Genomic DNA, 24,036 nt, shown 5'->3' on the forward strand with positions numbered 1-24,036 from the left:
CCATGAGGCCAAAAGATTCATGTTTATCCGCTCCTGCAGAAAGTACCATTCTATTGGCAGTACTTTTCCACAGGGACTAGACAAGCTGCATGTGTGTGCATTTGCACATCTGTGTCAGCAATGGGTGCAACTTAAAGTAGCTGAATGCTTTCATTAGAAGGAATGAGATTAAGCACTGGCTGCTAAAGCTCCAGCTACGGGGCCGATCTGTGCACAGATACACTCAGCAGTCGAGCAAAAAGCCAGAATCCTCCGTTAGATTTCATATCTTAATCTTTTGAATGTGTGGTAGTCTTGCTTTCGCAGCACAGGCACACAAATATAAAGGGCTGGAGTGTCTGCGGACGTGACCCCGGCATGTCCGCTTTCAGCGTCTGGACGAAATGGTGGAGTTGGGGGGGAGAGAGGGGGGTTGCAGAGTGATAACATGCAATTACTGCAGAGAGAGCGGGAAAGCAAGAAAGAGAGGCAAACAGGCCAGGAGAGAGAGAGAGGAAGAGAGAGGGAGTGAAAGAGGGCAAGGCAGAGATTGATTTGGTGCAGACGAAAGACATATTAGTGCAGTGCTCTTATCTTAACAGCTTTTTGTGTGACACCGCTGGGGTCTGATTGCCTATAGAGAGGTCAGGGTAGGATTTCTGATTATACACATTAGGGTCAAGACTTTCAGTCCAGTCCAGAAGTGTGTGCTCGCTTAAGGAACTAGACTAGACAAGAGACAGTATTTGAAACTAATAAACAGAGCTAAAAGCTCTGCACAACAGCATTTCATGAAACGGGTCACTTTCAGTTCAGCTTTGAGCATTTCAACAGGCCAAGCACTGTGCTAGCCATAGACTTAAGTGAAGCTGGTGGGAACCTCCATGCCTTAGAGTCAGCAGTGATTAGTTGGCAATAAATGGACAAAAGGTAAAGGACTTGTCACTGTACTGTGTACAGCGAAATGTGTCTTCCGCATTTGACCCATCTGTGGTAGTGAACACATACTAGTGAGCTAGGGGCAGTGAGTACACACACAGAGTGATGCACAGCCAACTCCAGCACCCGGGGAGCAGAGAGGGTGAAGGCCCTTGCTCAAGGGCCCAACAGTGGCAGCTTGCCGAGCCCGGGTATCGAACCCACAACCCTGTCATCAATAGCCTGAAGCTCTAACAGCCGAGCCACCACTGCCCACCAGGTGTTGTTTAAATTCTCCAAGGTTATTCAGTTCTGGTGCTGGGGGTGGGATGGGGGGGTGGTGTACTGCACAATTTGGCAATTTCCCTGCTCGAACACACCTGGTTCAAGTCAGCTGCTAATGGCCAGGTTTAGAGGATGAGTCTCAGCAGGAAAATCATCAAACTGTGTGGATTTTCTGGGACATAAAGAACCCTGTCTTCTAGTACGGGGCAGAGTGATATACCATTTATGTGTGTTTTTAATAGTCTACGTAGTGTTTACTGTTCTGTAGATCATCTATAGGGGACTTTAAATGTGACCTTAAATGGAAAACTGCCTTTTTCTTGGTGTAGCTAAATAACAAGAGCTCGGTAAACAGCTCCTTAAACACTGTTGTTCCTCTTTTATAAGTAAAACTGTTGTAAAACTCGCCTTTCAAAGTTTAATCTTACAACTACTTCAAGCGAATATGGAAAGGAAGGCAAAAAAAGCATAGCTCAACAGTAGGAGTCAAAGCTGAAGGAGTGTCTAAAAGGCTAAAAGCCAATGCTAGGCTGACCAGAGCAAGCTCAGCTGCAAGTGTCTGCATGACAAATCTCACCGCACACTGCGCAGAGGGGACACTGAGAGGACAGCAACATTTTTCGGGAAACTCAGGAATAATGACAAAGAATAATTTGTTCTAGTTACAGCATTAGGCTAGGCTAAGCTAGGCTAGGCTGTTACTTTGGCCCATTATATACAGAAAATCAGTGTCATCAGATCATTGTGTACCAGAATAACAAAAAAAACTTAGACGCTTAGTAAAAGCATTTGATAGCACCTTTTTGTGAAGAACAGGGAAGGACAGGGGGGGCAAACATGGGAAGTAGACTGGGCCTAAAGTGAAGGGGAAGGGGAGCAATCCGCTGTTAAAAAAGCTCAACTTTTAGCACGGTACTGAATGTCAACTCACTTTAGACTCAATCCTCCACAGCAGGCATTTACTTTAGAGGAGTAAAAAGGCAGCTAACGGAATGAGGGGAAAGGCAGTCAGGTAGCGTTATGGTTTCTGTGTGTGTGTGTGTGTGTGTGTGTGTGTGGGACAGGCTGAAGTGCTGCTGATGGTCGTGAGCAAAAAGCCCAGCAATCTAAATGACACACAGAGACAGAGAGAGAGAAAACACTTTGCCACATCCACTTAAGCAGTCTGAACTCTCTCAACACACAACACACTGCTTTCACTTTCACTAATACTCTCTCTCTCACTCTCTCTCTCTCTCACTCTCTCTTTGCTATTCTCCTGTCTCTTTATATGTTTTCTTTTATACAAATCATTTTACATATATTTCTTTACACTTAGGTAGATACGCACACTATTGAGCCAAAACATTACAACCATCCACAGATGAAGTGAATAATGTTGATTATCTTATGTCTCATATGGTGCTCACCCCCAACTCCCCAACTCATCCCAAAAGTATCGACTGAAGCACCAACCATCATTCCAGAGAACACAGCTCCACTGCTCCACAGCTCAATGCTGAGGGGCTTTATACCATCTTTCTAGCCCCTGTCTGGCATGGAAGGGGTGTCCACAAACATTTGGCCATGCAGTGTATGTATGAGCCCCTGTCATTTGTCTCTGTTTTCAACCTTCCTGCTTTTCACTTATCCTTCCCATGACGTTCTGCTCAGCCTTCTCTTCATCTGCACTTTCGGTCGCACTTCGGCTGCAGTCCTGAAACTTCTCCACCGTTAATAAACAGTCCGTCAGTTATTGGCCATGGCAGTAATTCCCTTTTAGCGTTGCAGTGTTAAGTGGGGATGCTGTCAGCTCTGCATTACAGCGTGATGAGAGCGTATTTCTGCGCTCATGTCCTGAGTCCTGGGCCTTGTTACTTTATACCGTGTTAATCTGGCGGCTGTGACGTAAACCGAACACGCTGATGTGTTGTATGTGTGAACTGAAGTGACACCCCTCGCCGGCAGAGAGCTAGCTCTCTTGGGGTGTTTCAGTAAATGTTATGACTCGCTGTTATGAAAAAATGTAGCAAAAGTGTGTGTGTGTGTGAAGAAGGCTTTAATTTTCCTCTCTCATATGTTAGACAGGCTTGTAATGATGTAGAGCGGGGCACTGCTTTGGAACACGATCTGACTGCCATGTTTACTTTAGAGCTCCAACAGTCCAGAGCTGCTGATTGAAGCCTTTCAGTATTCGCTCTGTGTACATACACACACACACTTACACACACTAAATCCAGACGATACACTAGAGAGAGAGAGAGAATGAAAGCTTATAATGAGTCATTGCCTGTTTCCCTGCCTCAGAAGTCATTATTTTGATGTGATTGTTCTTATTTTAATATGTCCTCCTGGGATTTAGAAATACAGTCTCTAATATATAAACTGGGGTTTCCACTCATGCTCTGCCCCTATTAGCCCACACACCCGCGTTCGGCACAGCCACAGGCTTCAGGGTGGGCCTCCTCCTCTACCTCCTCCACGCACCGTAAACACTGCAGTCATGGAGCTAAACAGTATGGACCACCACGTCTCTTCTGTGCTGTTTGCACCCCTCCCCTCCTTTCTTTTTGTTTTTTCGAGAACAAAACAGCACTAAAACCAGTCTTTAGCTTTCCAGTCTTTCTTTCTCTGAAGGATCACAGGCTGAACATTGCACTGCTGATCAACATTGCATTTGTGTTAGTGTTATAAACAGTGTTGTGCTACTGTGTTGTCTCTATTCCTCTTACACAGCTGTACTACACTATTTGAAAAAAAAAAATACACTGTGTGAACATTTCATGGCGCCTGGATCAACAGAAATGGTCCAAAATTACAGCTGTTGGCAATGACCTTCTAACCTGATTTCACTCTACGACGACAATAAAGGCATTCATGGGATCAGTCGTTCACTCTTGTCCTCCTCCTTCTATCTTTCCCTCTCTCTCAGGCCCAGAATGCTCGAGAAACTTCACATCTAAGAACGGGGTCATCAAGTCTCCGGGATTCCCTGAAAAGTACCCCAACAACCTGGACTGCACCTTCATGATCTTCGCACCCAAGATGTCGGAGATCATCCTGGAGTTCGAGAGCTTTGAGCTGGAGCCCGACACACAGCCTCCTGCTGGGGTCTTCTGCCGCTACGACCGCCTGGAGATCTGGGACGGCTTCCCTGGTGGTGAGTCACCCTGATGACACCATGTAGCTTGAGGGTGCAGTCCAGGCAGTGAAAGGATGCAGAACAGCACTGTCGAGAGGATAGTTATGGAATAGGAATGCTTATATAATTCCTTATAATACCTTATAACCACCCCTCCTCAACTATCTTCAGGGGGGTATCGCCAAGCTAGCTCAGAGGCCTGATACCCCCGATACCACATTATACTTATTAGCCTAGGGATTAAGGGGTTAATGATGACAGGTATGTAAACACATAGTAAATAAATGTATGAGTAATGGGAATACTGATGGGAACACTGTTGGGAATTCCTCCAAGGCAAATTCAATGGGTGGATGCTTCACTTGCCAAGATATCCCGATGTTCATTGCATGCTGGTTAGCCACCGGGGTTTCTAGGTGACAGACATTTCACCACAAAGCACCTCATTTCGGTTCAGCCTTATACCACGTCCTTCGAAGAATGCATCCCCTGAATTGGGGAGCAGCCAGACACACACACTCTGGTTAACTCTGGGCAATGCTTTGATCTAGTTGCTACCACTGCCTGTAACACAGTCACTCTCTGTCCTATAGTTTCATGTTCTCTGGACTGGTTCATAGCAAGACAATAAAGACATTGTATCCCCCCCCCACACACACACACCTCCTGTCTCTTGCTCTGTGCCCTAAATAAGGCTAAAGGTCAGCAGGGTGACCTTGTCCTTGTGAATGTGGACATTTATCAGAGTGAGTAGATGCTATCACTCTCCAACAATGCAGTGCGATTGATCTCTGGGGAGAATGGACGGAAATTCTGCCCCTAAAACAGCACTGCGCAAGGCAAAGCCAAACAAAACCTCCTCCAAACCAGGGTCTAGATAGCGGATGCCTTATCTGGACTCTGTCTGACGCACAAAGCGTACATGCACGTAGAGAATACAGCACATGCACACTCTGGCCTATATTTAACTTCTTTGAATAAGAGTGGCTCTCCAGGATCAGTGTTTCCCCCCCAGTGTATACTTTTAATTGGAAACTTGGATAAGTGGTCTTCCTCTAAGACTGATAAACAGGCCATTTTCCCCTTTCTCTGTAATGGAACCAGTAAAACGGCCTAGTGTCTGCCTAGTGAGTTTATGTTAGCTCACACTGAAGAGCTGTTTTTTAACACATTAAACACCAAAGAGCTGCTCAGTCTTTATCACAACACAGCGTCACTCATACTAGTCACTTTTTTCCCCTTAAGAGAGTTTGCAGATCTGAAGGCTGTGTTCTTGTCTTGTTCTTCTTATCTGTGAAAGCTCCTACAAGGCTATCACAAGCAGACTGGCATCCAAATTAGGAATGAAGACTGCCAACCCCCAAAGGCTTTCTCCAGATTACACTTTATTATCACCCATTTTATTTTTAGAGGTGGAGAAGAACACGAAAAGGTGGCACCTGGGATAGAAATCTGTGATAGTTCTCGATTTTGAAGATAGACGAAATGCCATTTATCAACCTTCTGTTTCTCCAGCTCAAACATTCATGTGGCATTAAAGCACACTTCATTACATTTACCTTAAAGCCATTTAGCAGACACTCTTATCCACTATTACTCAGAAAATACCCTTAGCTAGAGCGCTACTGTAGCTAACACTTAAGCTGTAATGGAAAACAGTGGCTGTCAGAAGATGTGAGATGTTTTATCAGAGATCTGAGGATCATCTGTTAAAGGACCTGAAATAGACAAATAACCATAGGTGGTCATGCGGGCATTTCATGTGTGTTCTGCCACATTGAAAGTGGGGATGGGGGAGGTGAAAAGCAGGGTTTTCAAGGCAAGGCTGAAGGCTCTGAGGTTTCGCCGCTACTTGTTTCTCCAACCCAGACTCGAGCTGCATTACCTGTGGAGCCACACCAATCAATAGTGCATTAGCGTGGAAAGGCTGGGAGACGCGAGACAGGGCTCCCATGGAGCTCTACGGGAACAAGGGGGGTAATCCCCCACTCCACTGCCCACTCTTGAAGCAGATTTACAGACCTGGAGAGCCAGCACCTGGACATGTTTTAATTTTATTTCTTTCTTTATTTTATTTTAGCTTTCTGACTATTATTATTTAGCTTAGCTTAGCAGCTTCAATATATGCCATCATTTTAAGATGGGACCTGAGCTGAACTGTTAATGGTGACTAATTGTGATTACTGTTCTTAAATACAGTCTACAAATAAAGGTGCATCTGCACATCTGTGTCAGCAATAGGTGCAACTTAAAGTATCAGAATGCTTTCCGTAGATGGGGTGTCCACAAACATTTGGACATGTAGCGTAGATCCAGTAGATTAGTTGGGAAAGGTCCTGCCAAGACGTTAGTAGGTATGAAATTAGCCTATAGAGACAGTCTGCAAGCAAACATGTCTCAGACAGAGGGCATGACGCAGTCCCTGCTCTTGGGGAACTAGCAGGCAGGAGCCTGGGTTTGCGGAGTGGATATTAAAAATTTCATAGCCCGCACTGAGTCATGCAGATAATTCTGGCTGTAGACAGCGTGGAGAGTCTCGGCAGCTTAAAACTAAACACACACCAGCTCACATCTGGAATGCATGGTCCTACTTCTTACAAAGTCCTGCTACGATTAATCTATCTGGTCAGTTTGAGAACACACACACAGCTGACCGGTCTCTTTCATCTGTAGGAGCGTGAATGGAGCATGCGCTCAGTCAAGCAGGAGTGTGTCGCTTTCCTCAGATCATAGAGCTGCTAATCAGATATGAGTGAGAGAATGAGATAGCCGAGAAAGAACAAGAAAGGGAGATCGACTGGGGACAGACAGGCTGGCTAACGCTAGGCTTCTTAATTATGCTGTTCTTTTTTCTCTCCACTTACATTTATTTTAACTACCTTTCCCCCGCCCCAACTCTTTTTCTTGAATTTGAGGCACACTCATTGACTCTGCTCAATGAAACGTGTGTCGGGCCATGCGTTTACTGCCATTCTTTCATGCCATTCCCTCCTCTTTCTCTTTTTTTTTGGTCTTTCTTCATTTGTCTTATGCCTTTTTCCCTCTCCTTTCTTTTGGAGAGACTTTTGGGAAGTTATTGGGCTGTGACCAGCAATTGCCTCGGGACCAAACCAGCCCAGGCTTTAACAAAGAGCCCTGGAATTTATGACTGTAAAGAGCCAGAGTCAGACCAAGGCCTTTGCCTTCTGCTCAACAGCACTTTTCTGCCTTTACTTTTATTATTATGGTGACAATGGGGTGTGGAAAGCGTGCGGCGGATTTCCCACGTCTCTTTAGGAGGTCAACCAAAGTCAATGCCCGCTGTGCATGTGTGTCCTTCTGCTCTGCAAATCCTGGCCTAAGCAGCACACATTCCATAACAGGGCAATTATTCCATAGTTCTTTTCTGATGCTGGCTATTAAACCAGTTATTAGCCTTCATGTGTTACTGTTAGTTCTTAGTGTGGGTTTTGGTGACTACACTAGACTTCAGGCTCATTTACACTTCCTTTACATACAAAATTGAATATGTCTATTTCAAACGATGTAACCACCACCGCCCACATACTTCCAAGCATATAGTAATGGGGTTGAATAGTGCATCCAGTATCAATATTTTCATCCCTAAAAAATGAAGAAATACTGTTTTAAGAAGAATGAAGAAATACTTTTTAGTTTGTGTTGCAGCTCACTTTAAATTCAGTTCTCTGCTCTCTCTCTCTCTCTCTCTCTCTCTCTCTCTCTTTCTCTCTCTGCAGTGGGACCATACATCGGCCGGTACTGTGGACAGAACACTCCAGGCAGAATCATCTCCTACACCGGTATCTTGGCCTTGACAATCAACACAGACAGTGCTATCGCTAAGGAAGGTTTCTCTGCTAACTTCACTGTGGTGGAGAGGACTGTACCTGAAGGTCAGTAACCACACAGCATCATACTGTATCATCACTGTCAGAGAAATACCTGGTATCTCCTCAGAAGGAAGGGTTTTCAGGCCATTTCTACTGTGATTTCATATCATTTCTTGGGGTTCTTTAAGTGATTCCATTGAAGAACCACTTTTGGTCCCATAAGGAACTATGAGTAAACTGGTAAAGAACACTTACATCCACTTATTAAACCTTTAAAAGGTACTTCACCCACATCTCTATGACAAATATGCTTCTTTATGGGACCACAAGTGGTTCTTATCTGGCAGCACTCAGATATCTCTTTAAAACACCTTAATGTTTGAGAGTTTTACACAGTTTTAGACAACCAGTGTTTTTGTTAGCCATTCGTTAGAGATGCAGCCATTCTGCACTGTTCATCCCATGCGGCCCTGTATGTAATAGCCTGTGCAATATAAATGATAACCCAGAGAGTGTGTTTTACACACACACTCACACTCATACCCACTCCATGCACAGATAACATGAGGCATCGTGGGAAGTTATTAAATCACCACGTCCTGCTCAGCTGCGGCCCTCTTTCATTAAGTGAATGTGTTAGGAGTCATGGCCCATCTCCTCCGCTTTATGAAAGCTAGCTAACACACATACACACATACACATGAATGCAACCATATTACCAGGCAGCTCCCTGCCACTTCTTTTACGCAGTAACCCAGGGGCTTCACCTCTTCACCCCAATTTGAGAAATGTTGTGACTAAAAATTACATTTCATTTGTAAATGTACCACCACAAGAATATCCATGAGCACCGCACCCTCGTAAATCAGATTACGCCTCTCTTGGGGAGTGTTGTGTCGAGCCTGGAGGCCTGTGGTTGTTAGTTATGAATGTTGTCCTAAAGCTGCTTTCATAGTATATCTTATATATTGTTGCTGTCACGCAAAAACCCTGTATCTCCAGATACAGAGAAGGAAAAGAAACCCTCTTAACTTTCAAAGAAAGTCGACGTGAAAGACATTTTGGAGCATTTCTATTGGTTCATGGTTCACCATGAAATGTTCACCCAGTAGAAAGGATAGCTGATACCATACCTCCCTTAATATCAGTGGTTTTCCCGTTCTCTCTCCGAGTGCATTAAAAAAAATCACGATAGAAGATTTAATTTTTTTTCAGCATTGAAATTAAGAACTCATTGCAACAACCGTCAAAAAAAGCTGGATCCTTTTTAATACTCGCATCCCCTGTTAGTCCCTTGAAAATCATGTAAATCATGTAGCTAATGCCTTTCTTCACTCTCTTCTGCTGGAGCTTCTTCTGTTTCTTCTCGGCTGGAGCCGTGAGGGGCAGACGCAGGTTATCAATTATTTATCACCTCCATAAATTTACATTCCATGGGCCTCCTCCTCTCCTCTGTGCCTGGGCAGGGTGCTGTGGAGGAGGCGCCGATACACAGCCGAAGAGATGGCCCAATGTTAAATATTCATCCCCCAAGTGAGAGAGGCACAGAAACGTAACTGCTTTATCTGCTGACTGCATTCTGAGTGATTTACTGATTATTCCAAGAGAGAGGCTGAAGAGAGTGAAACAGGACGAGGGAGTGATTAAAGAAGTAAACAGAGAGAAAGAGAGAGAAGCTAGGAGACGTGTCAAAGTGAAGAAGAAATGTGATGGTGTTTGAGCAGAGTGCCTTTCAGAAATATCACACAAATCAAAAAAGGTGCTTAGACCCTGGACGTAGGCCCACCCTTTAGTTCTTCACCTTCATAACTGCAGCACTCCCATAATTAGACCCTAAAACAGGACCCTGCATTAGGATTAGTAACAGAATAATGAACCTAGGGTTCCAGAGGTTCCTCACACTTCAAATCTCTCACACATCCAACGTGGTTCTTCTATGCAGTCGCTCAAAGAACCCTTTGTAGCACCTTTATTTTTGTGTAGAGCATTTAGAGAAGATGAGAAAGGCAGAGAGAGAGAGAGCGCAAGTAATGCTGTGTGTGTGTGTGTGTGTGTGTGTGTGTGTGTGTGTGTGTGTGTGTGTGTGTGTGTGTGTGTGTGTGTGTGCGAGTGTGAAGATACAGAGATGCAGTGTGTGAACAGTCAGTGTGAGCTGCTCAAACTGCTGTCTATCAGCTAACACAGATGCTCGCTCCATCTGTTACAAGTGCCCAGACCATCGTCTCTAGGCCATGAAGTGTGTGTATGTGTGTGTGTGTGTGTGTGTGTGTGTGTGTGTGTGTGTGTGTGTGTGTGAATGCTGCTTCAGGCACTTAGCTGCAGTGTGAGAGTATACTCATCTACTCCGCATTAGTGCGTGTGCACCAGGGCTAATTAACTAGTACTGCCAGTCAAAAGTTTGGATACTGATTGAATGCATTTGTCTCAAGTCAGTGGTGGACAGTAATGAAGTATTTCACTATTGTCCTTAAAATACTTTGTTTTCAATTATTTGTACTTTACTGAAGCGTTTGTAGGCTTTCAGTTGAAGCTGTTACTTTCACTCTTGCGTTAAGTCAGATACTCTACTTTTTACTCCAGTACTCCACAAATCTGCCATTATTTGTTCATGTAAAGTAATAGGATGTGCTTTCATTTACGGCAAACCAGTGATAGCACAGCATATACTGAAGCCTGTCCTTAGGTACTGATGATCAGTTGCAGTGTTTACATATTGAGGTAATAGGAGGTCTTTTATGATATATGGACCAATAGAAACACTCAAAAAAGGACTTTTACATTGACGTCTATTGAAAGTTTTGAAGGTTTTGGAGATGGCAAGCCGATTTTTGTGTGACGATGAGTGGTGAAGTTGATGGACAATTCTGTATGTGTTATTTTATAGCTCTGATGTCTTGTATTTATAGCTGTTATTCTAAAGTGTGGATAATAAGGAAAACTCTTTTTTAAATAGGTGTTCATAACATTAAACGTGTGTCTCCTTTTTTGCTGCTTTTCAGTTTTTGCATTACGTGCTCATGTTTTGCTGGATGGACCAAAATGACCTGGAATAAAAGCTCATTCCTTTAACTTCAATTGACAGTTATTATTCACAGCTACAAGGTTTTCCTCAGACTATAATAATATATATAACACATCTGGATCATATGAACAAGCCCACGTCTCGACATTGTATCTGTACAAACTCCGAATTCATTATGTTTGGGCTTTTGGCGCATGTCTCTGCTCTTGGTTCAGGCCCTCAGCTGCAACGTTAATCAGTGTGATCTCACTCATGTAGTGTTTCAGTTTGTGCGTGTGCATGTGTTTATGTTTGCTGACCTCAGGTCACTTAATTAGCTCATCTCTCGGGTCATCTTTCCCCATGGAGCCCTCCAACCCTGTCTGTGAGCGTCTGGACGGTGCCCCTGTGGACGGTGATGGCTTGAACTCAGGCTGACCTTTCTGTCCCAGGACACTGGGACAGCATGCCTCTAGTCATTTGCCCCACAGCAACATAAACAGCCCGAGATGCCCCTGCCTGGGTGGTGGGGTAGATATTAAGATTGATATACGGCCTTTCCATTTTTCCATTCTTTCAGCGCTAGCTCTGAGGAAAAGCAGGCCTAACCTGAGCCAGAGACATAAAATGCCTAGAGAGGAACTTTTCCGACCGGGTGCAAACTTCCTGCATTTTCTCCATAACTCCTCTTGCTGCTTTTGTTAGGAGCTTAAACTGAATGTTTCATGAATAAAGCTTTATGTCTTAATGTAGTACACTCCCAAAGTGCTTCCATTAAATAGAACTTTTCATGGAGAGAGAGAGTAAGAAAGAGAGAGAGAGAGAGGGGAAAGAGAGGAGGAGGAGAGAGCTTATGTGTTATTCTGGTCACCAGAGATGGAGAGTGCTGCATGCTTGAGTGACCCACTCCCAGGAGAAAGCCTCTGGGTTGGGGTGGAAGGTGATGTGTGCTTTCTTTGGAACCTGTCTGTAACTTTCCAGTTAACTGTTTTCTTTTTTTTATCCTTCTCTCTCTTTTTCAGACTTCGACTGCATGGAGCCACTGGGTGTAGAGTCTGGCGAGATCCCCTCAGACCAGATCGTGTCTTCATCCCAGTACAATGCCAACTGGTCTCCAGAACGCTCTAGACTCAACAATTTTGAAAACGGCTGGACACCTCTGGAAGACTCCAACAAGGAATGGATTCAGGTACTGGAGGATACACACATTCACATACACACACACACACACACACACACACACACACACACACTGTCAGATAGATCACGTAGTGCCTTGAATTAGTAACATTGAAAGGATTTGTCGTTGGCAGAGAAAATCTCTGTAAGAGCGTCTGCATCTTCATGCACTTTGTGAAGCTTGGACAGGGTTTGTAGGGCACTCTCACTCTTCCAGTACAAGTAGGATGATCTGGATTTCCAGCATTATGATGGATCGGCTGACTGCCGTCCAAGCTAAACGCGACCCTGCCGTTTTTCTGACTCTTTTGGCGCGGCTGTGTGGTTCTTTCTTGAAAGCCAGCAGTGATGAGTCTCTAATGAATTTCCTCCTTCGCGGGCAACCAGCGGTTTGTTTGGCACACCCTTAAACTGTGATGAATCACCGTAGGCTACATGACAGTCCCACAGACCCACATTATAGATGCACTTTTCTAACCTCAGGAGTGAGATGTGTAGTAGGAATGTTTGAGGGACAGCCACCTCCTCTTACCTGTTTTGGCCCAGACTGTACCAGCAAGTTCCAACAAGCGTTGTCCTACACCGAGGAAACATCTTCAAAGGATTTTAGTTTTGGCACTTTGGTGAAAAAAGAAAAATCTGGGCTGTGCTCATTGCGGTGACATGATGACAATGCTCCCAACAGACTGTGTAGGACCTCAGAAGGCTCTTTTTCAGCATGTTTGGGTTCTTTCTCTAACCCAAAGCCCACGGGCATCGTCAAATCTCAGACCTCCACTTATTTATTTTACAATCTTCACTTCTCTGGAAAGTTTTGGGCCAAACAGTCTCCTCAGGGGGCTAATAACAGAGCCGACCCACAGCCAAAATATTTGCTCGGGGAGGTCCATAAAGGAACTTTTCTTTATTGCTATCAAAATATTGTCCTGGAGGCCCCGTGTTCTAGCTTTGCAGACTAATTGATTCAATTGAAGGGGCCCTTGGCCCAGCGGGAACGAGGAACCATAGTGTTCCAGGCTGCATTTGACTGGGGAAGACTGGGGTGCGTGCATGCACTCTCTAGCACTTCCTGCAAGGCAGAAAGCTTGTCCCGAGAAGAATTCTCAAGAGGCTGTAGTGGCAGGGTTGTGCATCGACTTCCATGTTTAGAGGGGAATTCCGTCATGCCATGGAATGGCCAGAGAGAGAGGCAGGGAGAAAAGCCTCTAGGAGACAATGTGGAGCCCAGACAAGAGGTGGTCTGTCTACTCTCCTGTCTCCTTCCCTCTCCCCTCTCTCTCTCTTTCTATCTGTCCATCTTCCTGGTTTCCTCCCTATTAAAACTGCCTTTGTCTTGAAAGACTCGGCAGGCTTGTGGTTTATTGGATCCTCTCAATATGGCATTGATTGGGTCTTCAGTCTGATAGAGTGGACTACACCACTGCTCTACTGAGATGTAGCTCTGAAAGGCAATCGATAATCAACTCTGCTCGTTTTACAGACCACAAGATTCCAGCCGAAGGGTCTTCATATCAGTACAACTGCTTGCGTGCATTTGTGGCTGCTTTGGATCGTCTTCTTAAAACAAGACCCCCAAAGCTGGAGCCACAATGTTGTGGAACGTACGTATCTAGCTCCAGATGAGCCTGACTAATGCTTTGCTTTCTGCTCTGGCTGTAAATGAGTTTCTTTAATGGATGGCTGTGGGAGAAAAATAGGGAAAAATCGCCTTTTCTTCGTTCACTCAGCGTAGCGGTTCCGCGCCGCTTCACTCTTGCCACTTCATATTTTATGTAGTGTAATTAAGCAGCCCTCTCTGCTTACTGAACTTGTTTAGTCATTTTCAGGTTTTAATGAAACTCTAAATGGACTGTCTCCCACCGAGCCGGAGAGGCTGGATTCTGCAGCCGTTCGGAATCCTCTGAAGAGTATTGATTAGAGAGGGTGCTTTATTTTGGGCAGGGAAAATTTCAGGCAAATCAAACAGTATTCTGTTTCAGCCCTGAACTGCAATACCCCTCTATTCCCTCTCGGCCAATCAGATGTCAAAGTTGAGCCCCGCACATCTGTTTCCAAGGGAACAAAGCTGGAGTCCTGCCGAGAAAGAGCGAGGATGAGTGATTTATAATTTAAAGAAGTCCTTTTCTCCCCCCATCTCTCTCTCTCTCCTCTCTCCTCTCTTCACTCTCTCGACCTGCACGTGTGGAGCGGTTTAATTATAAGAAGCATTATTAAAAGAGAGGAATTCTTCATTACGCTTTCATTAAACTTGTCGGTGAGCCACAACAACAATCTCTCGCCCTCTAATGGCTCGATCCACTCAGCATGCACAAATCACCCTCTCATCCCTCCTCCATCGCCTCTCACTCATATCAGCAATTTATTATTTATTTCATTAATTCTCCCAATGGCAATTTGCAGCAGATGTGTAATTCGCGGCAGCCACTTTTTAATTCATAGCTACGCGTCTCTTGTGTGTTATTCTATTGGAGAGCCAGCCTTTGTCATCTATGTTCACTCTGAATCCCCTCGAAATCCAGTCCAGATTCAGTCCGGCATCTGCTTTTGAGCTGCAGCTTGGCCTTGAATTGTTGGTAACCCATCTAGCTGCCCAAAGAATAGACTGCTTTTACTACGTCGAGATGAACAGACAGCTGTCCATTGAGAGCTCTGCCTTATGAGTGATAGGAGAAGCAAGAAGAATGGTCTCGGGGAGCTTTGCCAAGTCATGCACTAGCAGTAGAAGAGCTTGAAAGATCAGAGATGGCTCAGGGCTCATATTTTTTTTGAACTCTCTTTGAAAGCCCGTCCCCATGAGGCGCTGAACCATCGATCAGTTGTGGATTTTTCGGACATGCTGTGCACCCAAAAAACACGGCCTTCTCGAAGGTTCAGCACATTTGTTGCGTTCATGGAGTCGGCCTGGTTTCAATCGGAAGCCTTGGCTAAAGCATGACGGAGGCCGGGGAGACATGCGCGTCTGCACAACACATTCACTGAGACTCACTGAGGGAAGTGGATGTCTTTTTGAGAGACATGCTACAACCTAAAAAACAGTGGGCCCCTTAGGGATTCTCCGGGAAAGACAATTTCCCATCCCTCGAGAACAGAGTGTGATGAGGAATGTGTTCTGTCAGGCAGCAAAGCACCATGAAGCAGCGAAAGGCCTGAGTGTGAGCGAGGAAGCAGTGCGAGATCTTAAGTCCGACTTACTCGCTCCGACAGACGCCATTGATCAAAGAACACGCATGAATAATACATCCTTATTCCGAGGAAAAAAGTTAACTGTCAATACTTGAAAGTGCCTCTCTACTAATAGAAGGATGCAGGTCTCTCATGGTGGATGTCATGTTTTGTTTTATTAATCACAACCTTATAAGCATTCTTGTCGGTGTCTCCGCATTAGCATATATGAGCTGGCCTTTTGAATACGCAGTGGTTCATTTATATAGACACTGCCTCTCTGTTCCGTGCTGTTCCCGCAAATGGTTTGATCGGGAGAGAAATCAAAGAGACACGAGGGTCCTTCTCCTGAAGCACCACAGGAGGATGTTTGCCTTCGTCTGGTTCTCAGAAATGAATCAGGCAGGAGGGCAGAGTGTTCAAAACAATAAGTGCCTAAGTTTCATTGCAGGCCTTTCGTATTCTCTCACAGCCCAGTAGACCTCTAACGTCATGGCTTGATTGATGGGGCCGAGGAGGGAAAGTGCCAGGCAATCAGAGTGACCCCTCTACCCGACCATTATGCCATCGTCTTCAGCTCCAGACTCATTTTGCAAAGAAAATAAAAGTTGGAATTCCTGCAAAGGCCATTGAATCAGGCAGTAATTATAGACTTCCCCTGAAGAAAACATTCCTCGCTGGCCACTAAGCGTTCGTTTATCTTGAAATGGTCTGAGCGAGAGGAAGGGGCAGTGTGTCAGCCGCTGTAACAGCGCGCTCGACCGTATCCTGTTTTTCTTTGCCTGCCGTCAGAATGTGCTTTCAATTAGCCGCGGTCAACGGGACGCGGCTACGTCCGTTCTCCATTGTTGTGCCTAGCTCTTCCTCTTCAATTAAAGTATTAGCTGCTTCTATTTTGAGACAGGAGCTGTCGGCCTGCCAGCTGAAGAGTAATTAGACAGTGTGCCTGTAATTAACATGAGAGTCTCTGATGATGAAGCCTGTGGCGCTGGTGTCAGACTGGGCCGCCCTGCTAGCACCACACCTGTGCTAGTCACATCCTATCACTGGAAGAGGGTTGTTTTTGCTGCAGCTGCCCTGCAAGAGAGTTTCATTTAGTGTTGTTAGTGCTCTTGCCTAGAAGCCATGTATCTAGTTTTTTACCTTTTGACATAATTTGGATCTGGATAGTTTTTTGCATAGTTGGTCTTTACATTGTGTCAGAATTTCGTGATGAATGGACCAATAGAAATGCTCCAAAATTACTTGGAATAAAATATCATTGAATTTTACTGAAAGTTAAGAAGGGTTTTTTCTTCTCCTGTAAAATTGCTGTTTTGGAGATGCAAGGTCTTTGCATAACACTAACAATATAAATAAACAATACATAAATATATTAGCTTGTAATAAAGGACGGACTGCTCATACTGCCAGTCCTGTCCTCGGCCTGCCAAAATCCTCGATCAGTCATCGATCAGCTCATTGTTGTCTTATTTATGCTTGGCCCCAATCACGTAAGATATGAGCGCTAACCACATAATAGTGTTCTGTGAGCCAAAGTTGATACTGAGACAAAAGACATGCCCAAACAGCTCGATCCAGGCTGCTGACTCCATACACCAGCCAATAAACTGACTGACAAATTGATGAAACCTCTGAAGTGGCTTGTTGTTAGTGCCCATTGGACCTAAATGCTAAAGAAATGAAACACCAAAGCTTGCTCCTTTTTATTACTATTTCCCTCCCTGGATAGATGCATGCATATCTTTCGCCCTTTTAGCCAGGCTCATCTCGTTCCTCACTGTCTCAGAAATAGATGATCACCTCTCAAGAGCATGTGCATAATTTAATGCCACGAGAAAGAGGTGCCAGAGTGCTAAAAATAACACAGGCTAATTCCGGCAGGTAAATTCGGTGATGGATGGGAGGTCTTTGAGGAGCCCATAGGTCTCACAGTGTGCACTAATACAATTTTCATGAAAATGCAAATTAATTATACCTGTAGTTAATGGAATTTTAGAGAAGCCTTTCGTGGCAGCCAGGTGCTGATGGGTGAAGTCGGAGAAGCAGAGGTAGGGTTTGATGGATGACGAGATCTTTGGCCTGGGGTAGCAGCCGGCCCCAGTTTGTGTTTGCTTGGCTGAGGCTGAAGTGACTCCCTGCTCTGCCCTTCAGTTCCTCTCCACTGACTGCACCTGGCTGACCTCTGCCAGATGGTATTTGAATTTGAGACATGCAGGACAATCTGTGATTTTAATGATCAGCTATGTTGAGGACTATTTTCCCTTTTTTCTGCTCTAAAGGAATTGCAAATAAGAAGAGCCAAACGAAGAGAAAAACTCAGTATAATTCCCCACGTCGCCAAATTATGCATTCAGCCCCCACATTCGTGTGAGGGGGGATGCGGCTGTGTTTTCTCTCCTTAGACAGGGAAAAGATTTTTTTTTTAAAACCCTCCTAGTGAGCTGAACACCCTCCCACAAGCGCTATTACCAGAGAAACAAACAGTTGGGATCAGCTTTTGAAGCTCCAAGGCCCTTTGAATTCTCTCAACTAAACTAAACCACCGTAGCAGACTCTGCCAGCCAGACCAGAACTTCCATAGCCCGAAGAAACAGTCCAGCTAATGCCACACACTCACCATGGAGAACACGTAATGAGTGTGTGGTGGGGTTATGGAGAAAGTTTATTAAGTGTGCGACAGGGTTAAGGGAGGATTACGGCAAATTTGTGTTATCCACTGCCACCAGAGTAGTCTCATCAAACGCACACATAGAGACACACACACACAAGCACACCCCCAGTGTGGTGAAACACACGCACACACACACACACGCACACCCACACATACACACCCTCCCTGTTAATCTAATTGCACACAAGGCTTAACTGGCAGCCTACAAAGCAAAATGAGGCTAATTCTGTTCTTGCCTTTCTGTTCTTATTTAGCGCAATGACTGAAGCTCTCTGTGGTTGGGAGGGCTGATCCTCTGCCAGATCTAGCTCTTACACCTCACTGGTCATACTTAAGATTGGGAAAAGAACTGCTGATCCAAGATCAGAGCTGTTTTAACTCTCGAAGAATCAAAGTGCTACTGATGTAAGCCTTGTCTTGGCCTACTTTACATTATCATTGGGGATTCTTCACTGTTATCCTTTTTTCAGTCCACAACCAATAATACTGAGCTCAAGCAGTTTTCCCAGTTACTGAACTGCATTCATTTGGATATGAAAAAGGGTAGAGGCTGATCCAGGGTCAGGCATTCTTACCCACAGGGCATTTTAGGTCTATTACATGGTGAGGGGTAACCTGTGGCTATGCTTTCCCTGTTAACCTTGGTAGGTGGTAGGCTCATTGAAAAGGCTTCTCTGTAATAGAAGGGAGAACTGTGATGTCCTCATGTACCAGTTTGTAGTTGTGGGAATTCTGTAAAGTTAAAAACACTTCTGGGGCTCCTCCCAATAAGGAAACACGAGATGGTTTGTTTTTTATCTTTAATCGAATTGGGCTGCATCGCCATGGATTAAATGAGTGATGTGTCGTGGGAAAGGGTGTGTGGCCCTGTGAGGTGTAAATTACACTCCGGGCCTTAGATTGTGTTAGTGCATTTGTCTGATGATTGGCATTTCTCCAGCCCCTCCCTCTTATATAAATCCTTCAAATCTGAAAAAAAGAGAACAAAGAAGAATGGAGAGCAGAAAATTGGCGCAGGTTTTTGCTGGGTCAGCACGGCCTGAAAATGAATAATACTCAAGGGACATGGAGGTTCCAACTTACACGCTTTCTCACAATGGTTACAGTCTCCAACAGGTTTGACTCTCGCCTGGGAACCTATTCTCTTTCTTTAACCACACCACACACACTCATACCTTCACAAATTGCTAAATGTTTTTACTTCAAGAACTGTCAAGAATGTTTGACCTGAAGTTTCCCAGGCTGTGGGCTTGGGGTTCATGTCAGATCATATAAGGAACTATTGGTCAGTATACTAATGGTGCGCTCATGGTGTTCTGTGAAAAAGTCAGGGTCTGGGAAATGCACAATACATGCATATGTATTAGTATGGCAGGCATTTGGAAAGCTTTTGCATAGTTCCTCATTATCTCGGGGAATCCCATATCTGATCCCTCATGCTGTTCCATGTAACCATGAATTTCGTTTTGAGTTGGTTTCATTTAATGCTAATATCAGCACATTTTCTCCCAGAAAACCCCTAGTTTTTAAAACCTTATTCTGCTGTATCATAAGAAGGCGGGGTTACTCTTAGAAATTTCCATGAGCTGCACTTTTACTGTTGAAACATCAAACTTACTGGACAAACTAGGAATCTGAGGGAAAAAGCTCTGCTTTTGCACTTTAAGCTCAATGAAGGCGGTCTGAGATACGCTAGGTCTGGGAGGAGGGAGCTGGTCTACCGAATGAGTAGGCGAGTCTGGCTCTGCCTCTGGTCTCTACTGTGCAGACTCTGGTTACAAATTTAACAACATGGTGGACAGTTTTGGCTTCATTTCTGTAGAATGGAAAGGAATTGAACCACAGCGTCCATGTTTTCTGCAGTCACTGGCCCAACCAGAGCATTTTCCGCTAGCTATAGTGGGTAACAGTGACTGCCCTGATTCCTCATCTTCTCCATCTCACCATCTCTTTTTTGTATTCATGAATTCCATTATCTATGTTTCTCATCCAGTCTCCCTCTCTCTCTCCTTCTCTCTCTTTTCGGCTTGGATGACTTGGAATCAGCTGGGTCATTGAAATTGATCCAGGGTGTTTTTCTCCTTGAGACTATCTCTCTGATCTCAGATCTGTTTCTGCTCTCCACATCTCTGATCAGTTCTCCTTTTCTCTAGTCAGCTTCCACTCAGGCCACATGCCTGCCCTTTAGGCCATGTATATTTCAACAGCAAGCTCTACACTGAGACTCGCTAACGGACAGAAAGAAATATTATTAAAAAATCATCAGGTCCCATCAGACATGGTGGGACTTAGTGCTGGTGACTATTCCAGATCTATGGTCCAGTATATAAATCCCAGATTGGATTTTTTTCAGTGAAAAGATAAAGCTGAAGGTCCATTCTGGAAATCCCCAGGCCCAACTCTATCTAGACACACAAAGACTCCTATACATAGCTCAGAGCAGACTTGCCTGTCAGTATGTGGGTGTTTATTCGATCTTATTAAAAATTAAGACGCTGTGAGACAGAGGAGTTTATACGATAAGGCAGCCCTTCTCTGAGACAGCGAGAACAGTAGACTGCATCACTTAAAAAACAGAGGTTAGAAAAAGAAAGCCGGAGAAACTGGTACTCAGTTCCATCTGTTTTAGTCTTTAGCATGGATGTCTTGGAAGTTACAGTAGACTGACTGTATAATATGAAATGAAATTCACAGCAAGAAAAACAGCCAGCAGTGCTCTGCCTAATCCTGTCACGTTCAGCCATCCAGGATTTTCATGTGCGGTTACCATGGCCGCTGTCTGGAGACTGCTGTCCTTTAATAACTGCATGTCCCTGATACACAATGCAGGTTCTAAAAACTGCTGAAAGCGTTGGCTTCTCAAGTGGTATGTCTTGAGAGCGGGCCTGCGCGTGGCGTGACCTCAATTTCTAGATGATGAAAGTGATGGTCCTCAGGGGAGCATCTTCATCTCTGCTGTTTGGTGGTTATTTGGAGCTTGCTCCACCCGCAGTGCATGAGTGTCTAAAGCTAACTTAGTGTCAAAGCTCCCCACTGATGCATTGTGAACTTCCATCAGCTGCTTGTCTCTGTTTTTAGCAGGGCATTCGATCAAGCACCTCTGCAAAGCACTGTCTCTCCTTCAGCTCGCTTTACTCTATATTAGTGTCACAAAATCAACAAATCCAGCAGAGGACAGAGAAGCACCACTGTCAGTCTGGCTTTTCTACTGATAATGCACAACACGCAAGCAGCCTCTCTCTCTCTATATCCCTCCCAATTCTCTCTCTCTCAACTCTCACTATTTCTCCCTCACTCTCTCTCTCTCTCTCTATTTCTACCTCAATCTCTCTCAACTCTCTCTATTTCTCCCTCTCTCTCTCTCTCTCTCTTTCTCTCCCAGCTCTCCCTCTCTTTTTTAGCTATCTCTATTTATCTCTCCATCCCTCTCTCTCTCTCTCTCTCTCTCTCTCTCTCTCTCTCTCTCTCTCTCCCTCTCTCTCTCCCTCTCTCTCTCTCTCTCTCTCTCTCTCTCTCTCTCTTTCTCTCTATGTCTCCTTTCTCTGAACTTTCTGTACTTCTCTCTCCTGACTCTCTCAATTTTTCCTTCACCCTCTCTTCCAACTTCTTTCTCCCTCTTCCTCTCCCTCTCCCAACTTTTATTTCTGGCTGTTTGTATGTATGTAAGATGCATCTGTGTACTGTATATACACAATACACTGATGCATATGGAACAGTAGAGGGTCTGCTGTAGTGTAGTACATTATAAGTTGGGAGGTAAGTTGCTCTGGTAAACTGCTGCTCAAAGCCAAGTAATAACGCAAATTCATTTCTGTGTCCTTAACTGTTAAGAGCAGAGCTCTTAAGGAGCCAAGCGCAGAAACTGCAAAATCAATCAGTCCACAGTCCAGGTCATGGTTATGTAAGCTCTGCTTAGGTCTAAGCATGTGCAGTCTAGTCTAACTGTGCCTACAGGGAGTGAGGCAGTGACACGAGGGGATGTGTTTTTCATGGATAACAGGATGTACAGTACTGTCATAAAACACAGTCAGAACCACAGTGTGTGTCTGAAGCAACCCTAGTTTAACAGGCATGCTCCTGCCTGGTCTATCTAGAATTTCAGACCAGAAAAGTGCACAGTCTGCAAATCTAGAAATCTGCTACAGCTGCGAGCTATAACTGCCTTACACACACATACACACACTGCCTGTACATTCAGCCTGTGCCAGTAACCACGAGCCTTCCTCACTTTCTCTCTTGCTCTTCACTCCTAGGCCTCCGTAATGCCAGCAGAGCTCATGATTCCTTTATGAAGCATTCATTTTTTAATACCGCGCGCATCTGAAAATCTATCCTCTTTTATACATTATTTTTACCGCTTTAGTCATGTAGCCAGCGAAGCACCATATCTTCCATTTATCCAATAAGCTCCTGTGTCCTATCACAGGAAATTAAATCGTCACCACCACTGCCGTCCTTTATTAAATTGAGATTCATGAAATCAATCATACCTTCTACATCTCCACAGAGGCTCTGAAAGTGGGCCTAGGTGTTTTACAGTAGACAGGTCTCACTGTAGAGCTTGAAAGGTTTGTCTAAAGCCTACAGGACCTGAATATTCCCATTAGGTTTGTTCAGTTTAGACATCGTCTCTCAAATATCTGTCGGATTTGGGTCGGATTCAAGCTCCTCTTCCACTATATCATGGAAAAATACAGATAAAGGAGGGTGATTTCATATTTAAAGACTGGTAAAGTTCCACAAGATACCATTCACTCCCCGGTTAATGTAGTCCACCATGGAAAGTAAACGGTCTTTTGAGCCTACAGCAGTTTAGCCCCATCCATTCACGCTGACGTTGTAAGGAGTGTTTGAGCCCAGACTGCTTTTGGAATGAGGCATGATATAGGCTAGCCAGAACAGAGGTTATGTACATGCTATGCCTAAAATTGGTGGTTTACATTACAACACTGCCATGGAGCAGCACATTGTAGGGAAGACATGCCTTAAACGTGCATTTCTTGACAAGATGAGAGATACTGATGGAGCATGTGGACTGAGGCGGTATAGTCATGCTGCAGGATATTACACAAGTAGGCCTCGGGTTATGCAGCTTTATGCAGTTCTCTCAAGAAAACTTGTGCAGCCATCAATGACGCCATCCTTCCTACTACAGTCAGTGAAGCATCAACATGATTCTGAAGCTGTTAAAAATGCTTCATAATGTTGCTTTAAAGGTGTAATAACAACAACAGCTGGTCTAATTCAAAGACAATTCGGAAAACAGCCACGTAAAAAGAATTATGGCAGTTTACAGTCCATAAATCCACACAGTCCCAAGAAAGATCTAAGATATGGACCCCTTAAACATCTCCTGCGTTCAGTCTTTCTCTCAGTTCTTTGTCACATCTTTTACTACCTTAAGTACTTTTTAATCTGGCAGTCTGGAGTCTCTCATGTTGTTAGCAATGAAGTCTCAAATGCCAGGACCTGTGTGCGTACAGCCATTCTAATATGATAACCAGTGTTTGTGTTTGTGAACATCTGGTTCAGGTCAGGTTTGGACCGAATTTTGTTGGATCAGGTTCAGATTATAAACGTTGTGTTGTGGTTCTGGTTGAGTCAGATTTGAGCAGAGACATCTCCGGCTGTTCTAGAGTTTGGATGGTTTGCAGAAAGTTAACTCTGCGGTTTTCTCCCTCTTTCCCCAGGTTGATCTCGGTTTCCTGCGCTTTGTCTCTGCCATTGGGTTGCAGGGCGCCATTTCTCAGGAGACCAAGAAGAAGTACTTTGTGAAGTCATACAAAGTTGACGTGAGCTCTAACGGCGAAGACTGGATCACCCTGAAGGAAGGCTCCAAGCAGAAGGTACAAAGTCCTCCCGTCATACATCCCCCTAACCCTGTTTA

At 44.6% G+C, this 24,036-nt stretch overlaps 1 protein-coding gene across 3 annotated transcripts in view; it reads left to right on the top strand.

Moving 5' to 3' along the window:
• The window catches only part of nrp1a (neuropilin 1a), an 83,709-nt gene that overhangs the window by 36,200 nt on the left and 23,473 nt on the right, over positions 1-24,036 (top strand). For all 3 annotated transcript variants that reach the window (XM_072679373.1, XM_072679372.1, XM_072679374.1), the window contains 4 exons: positions 4,094-4,321; positions 8,041-8,196; positions 12,157-12,323; positions 23,840-23,995. In XM_072679373.1, coding sequence (XP_072535474.1) covers positions 4,094-4,321; positions 8,041-8,196; positions 12,157-12,323; positions 23,840-23,995 — 707 coding nt within the window. The remainder of the gene's footprint in view (positions 1-4,093; positions 4,322-8,040; positions 8,197-12,156; positions 12,324-23,839; positions 23,996-24,036) is intronic.

Source organism: Salminus brasiliensis, chromosome 5 (genome assembly GCF_030463535.1).
Source record: "Salminus brasiliensis chromosome 5, fSalBra1.hap2, whole genome shotgun sequence".
Lineage (NCBI taxonomy): Eukaryota > Metazoa > Chordata > Actinopteri > Characiformes > Bryconidae > Salminus > Salminus brasiliensis.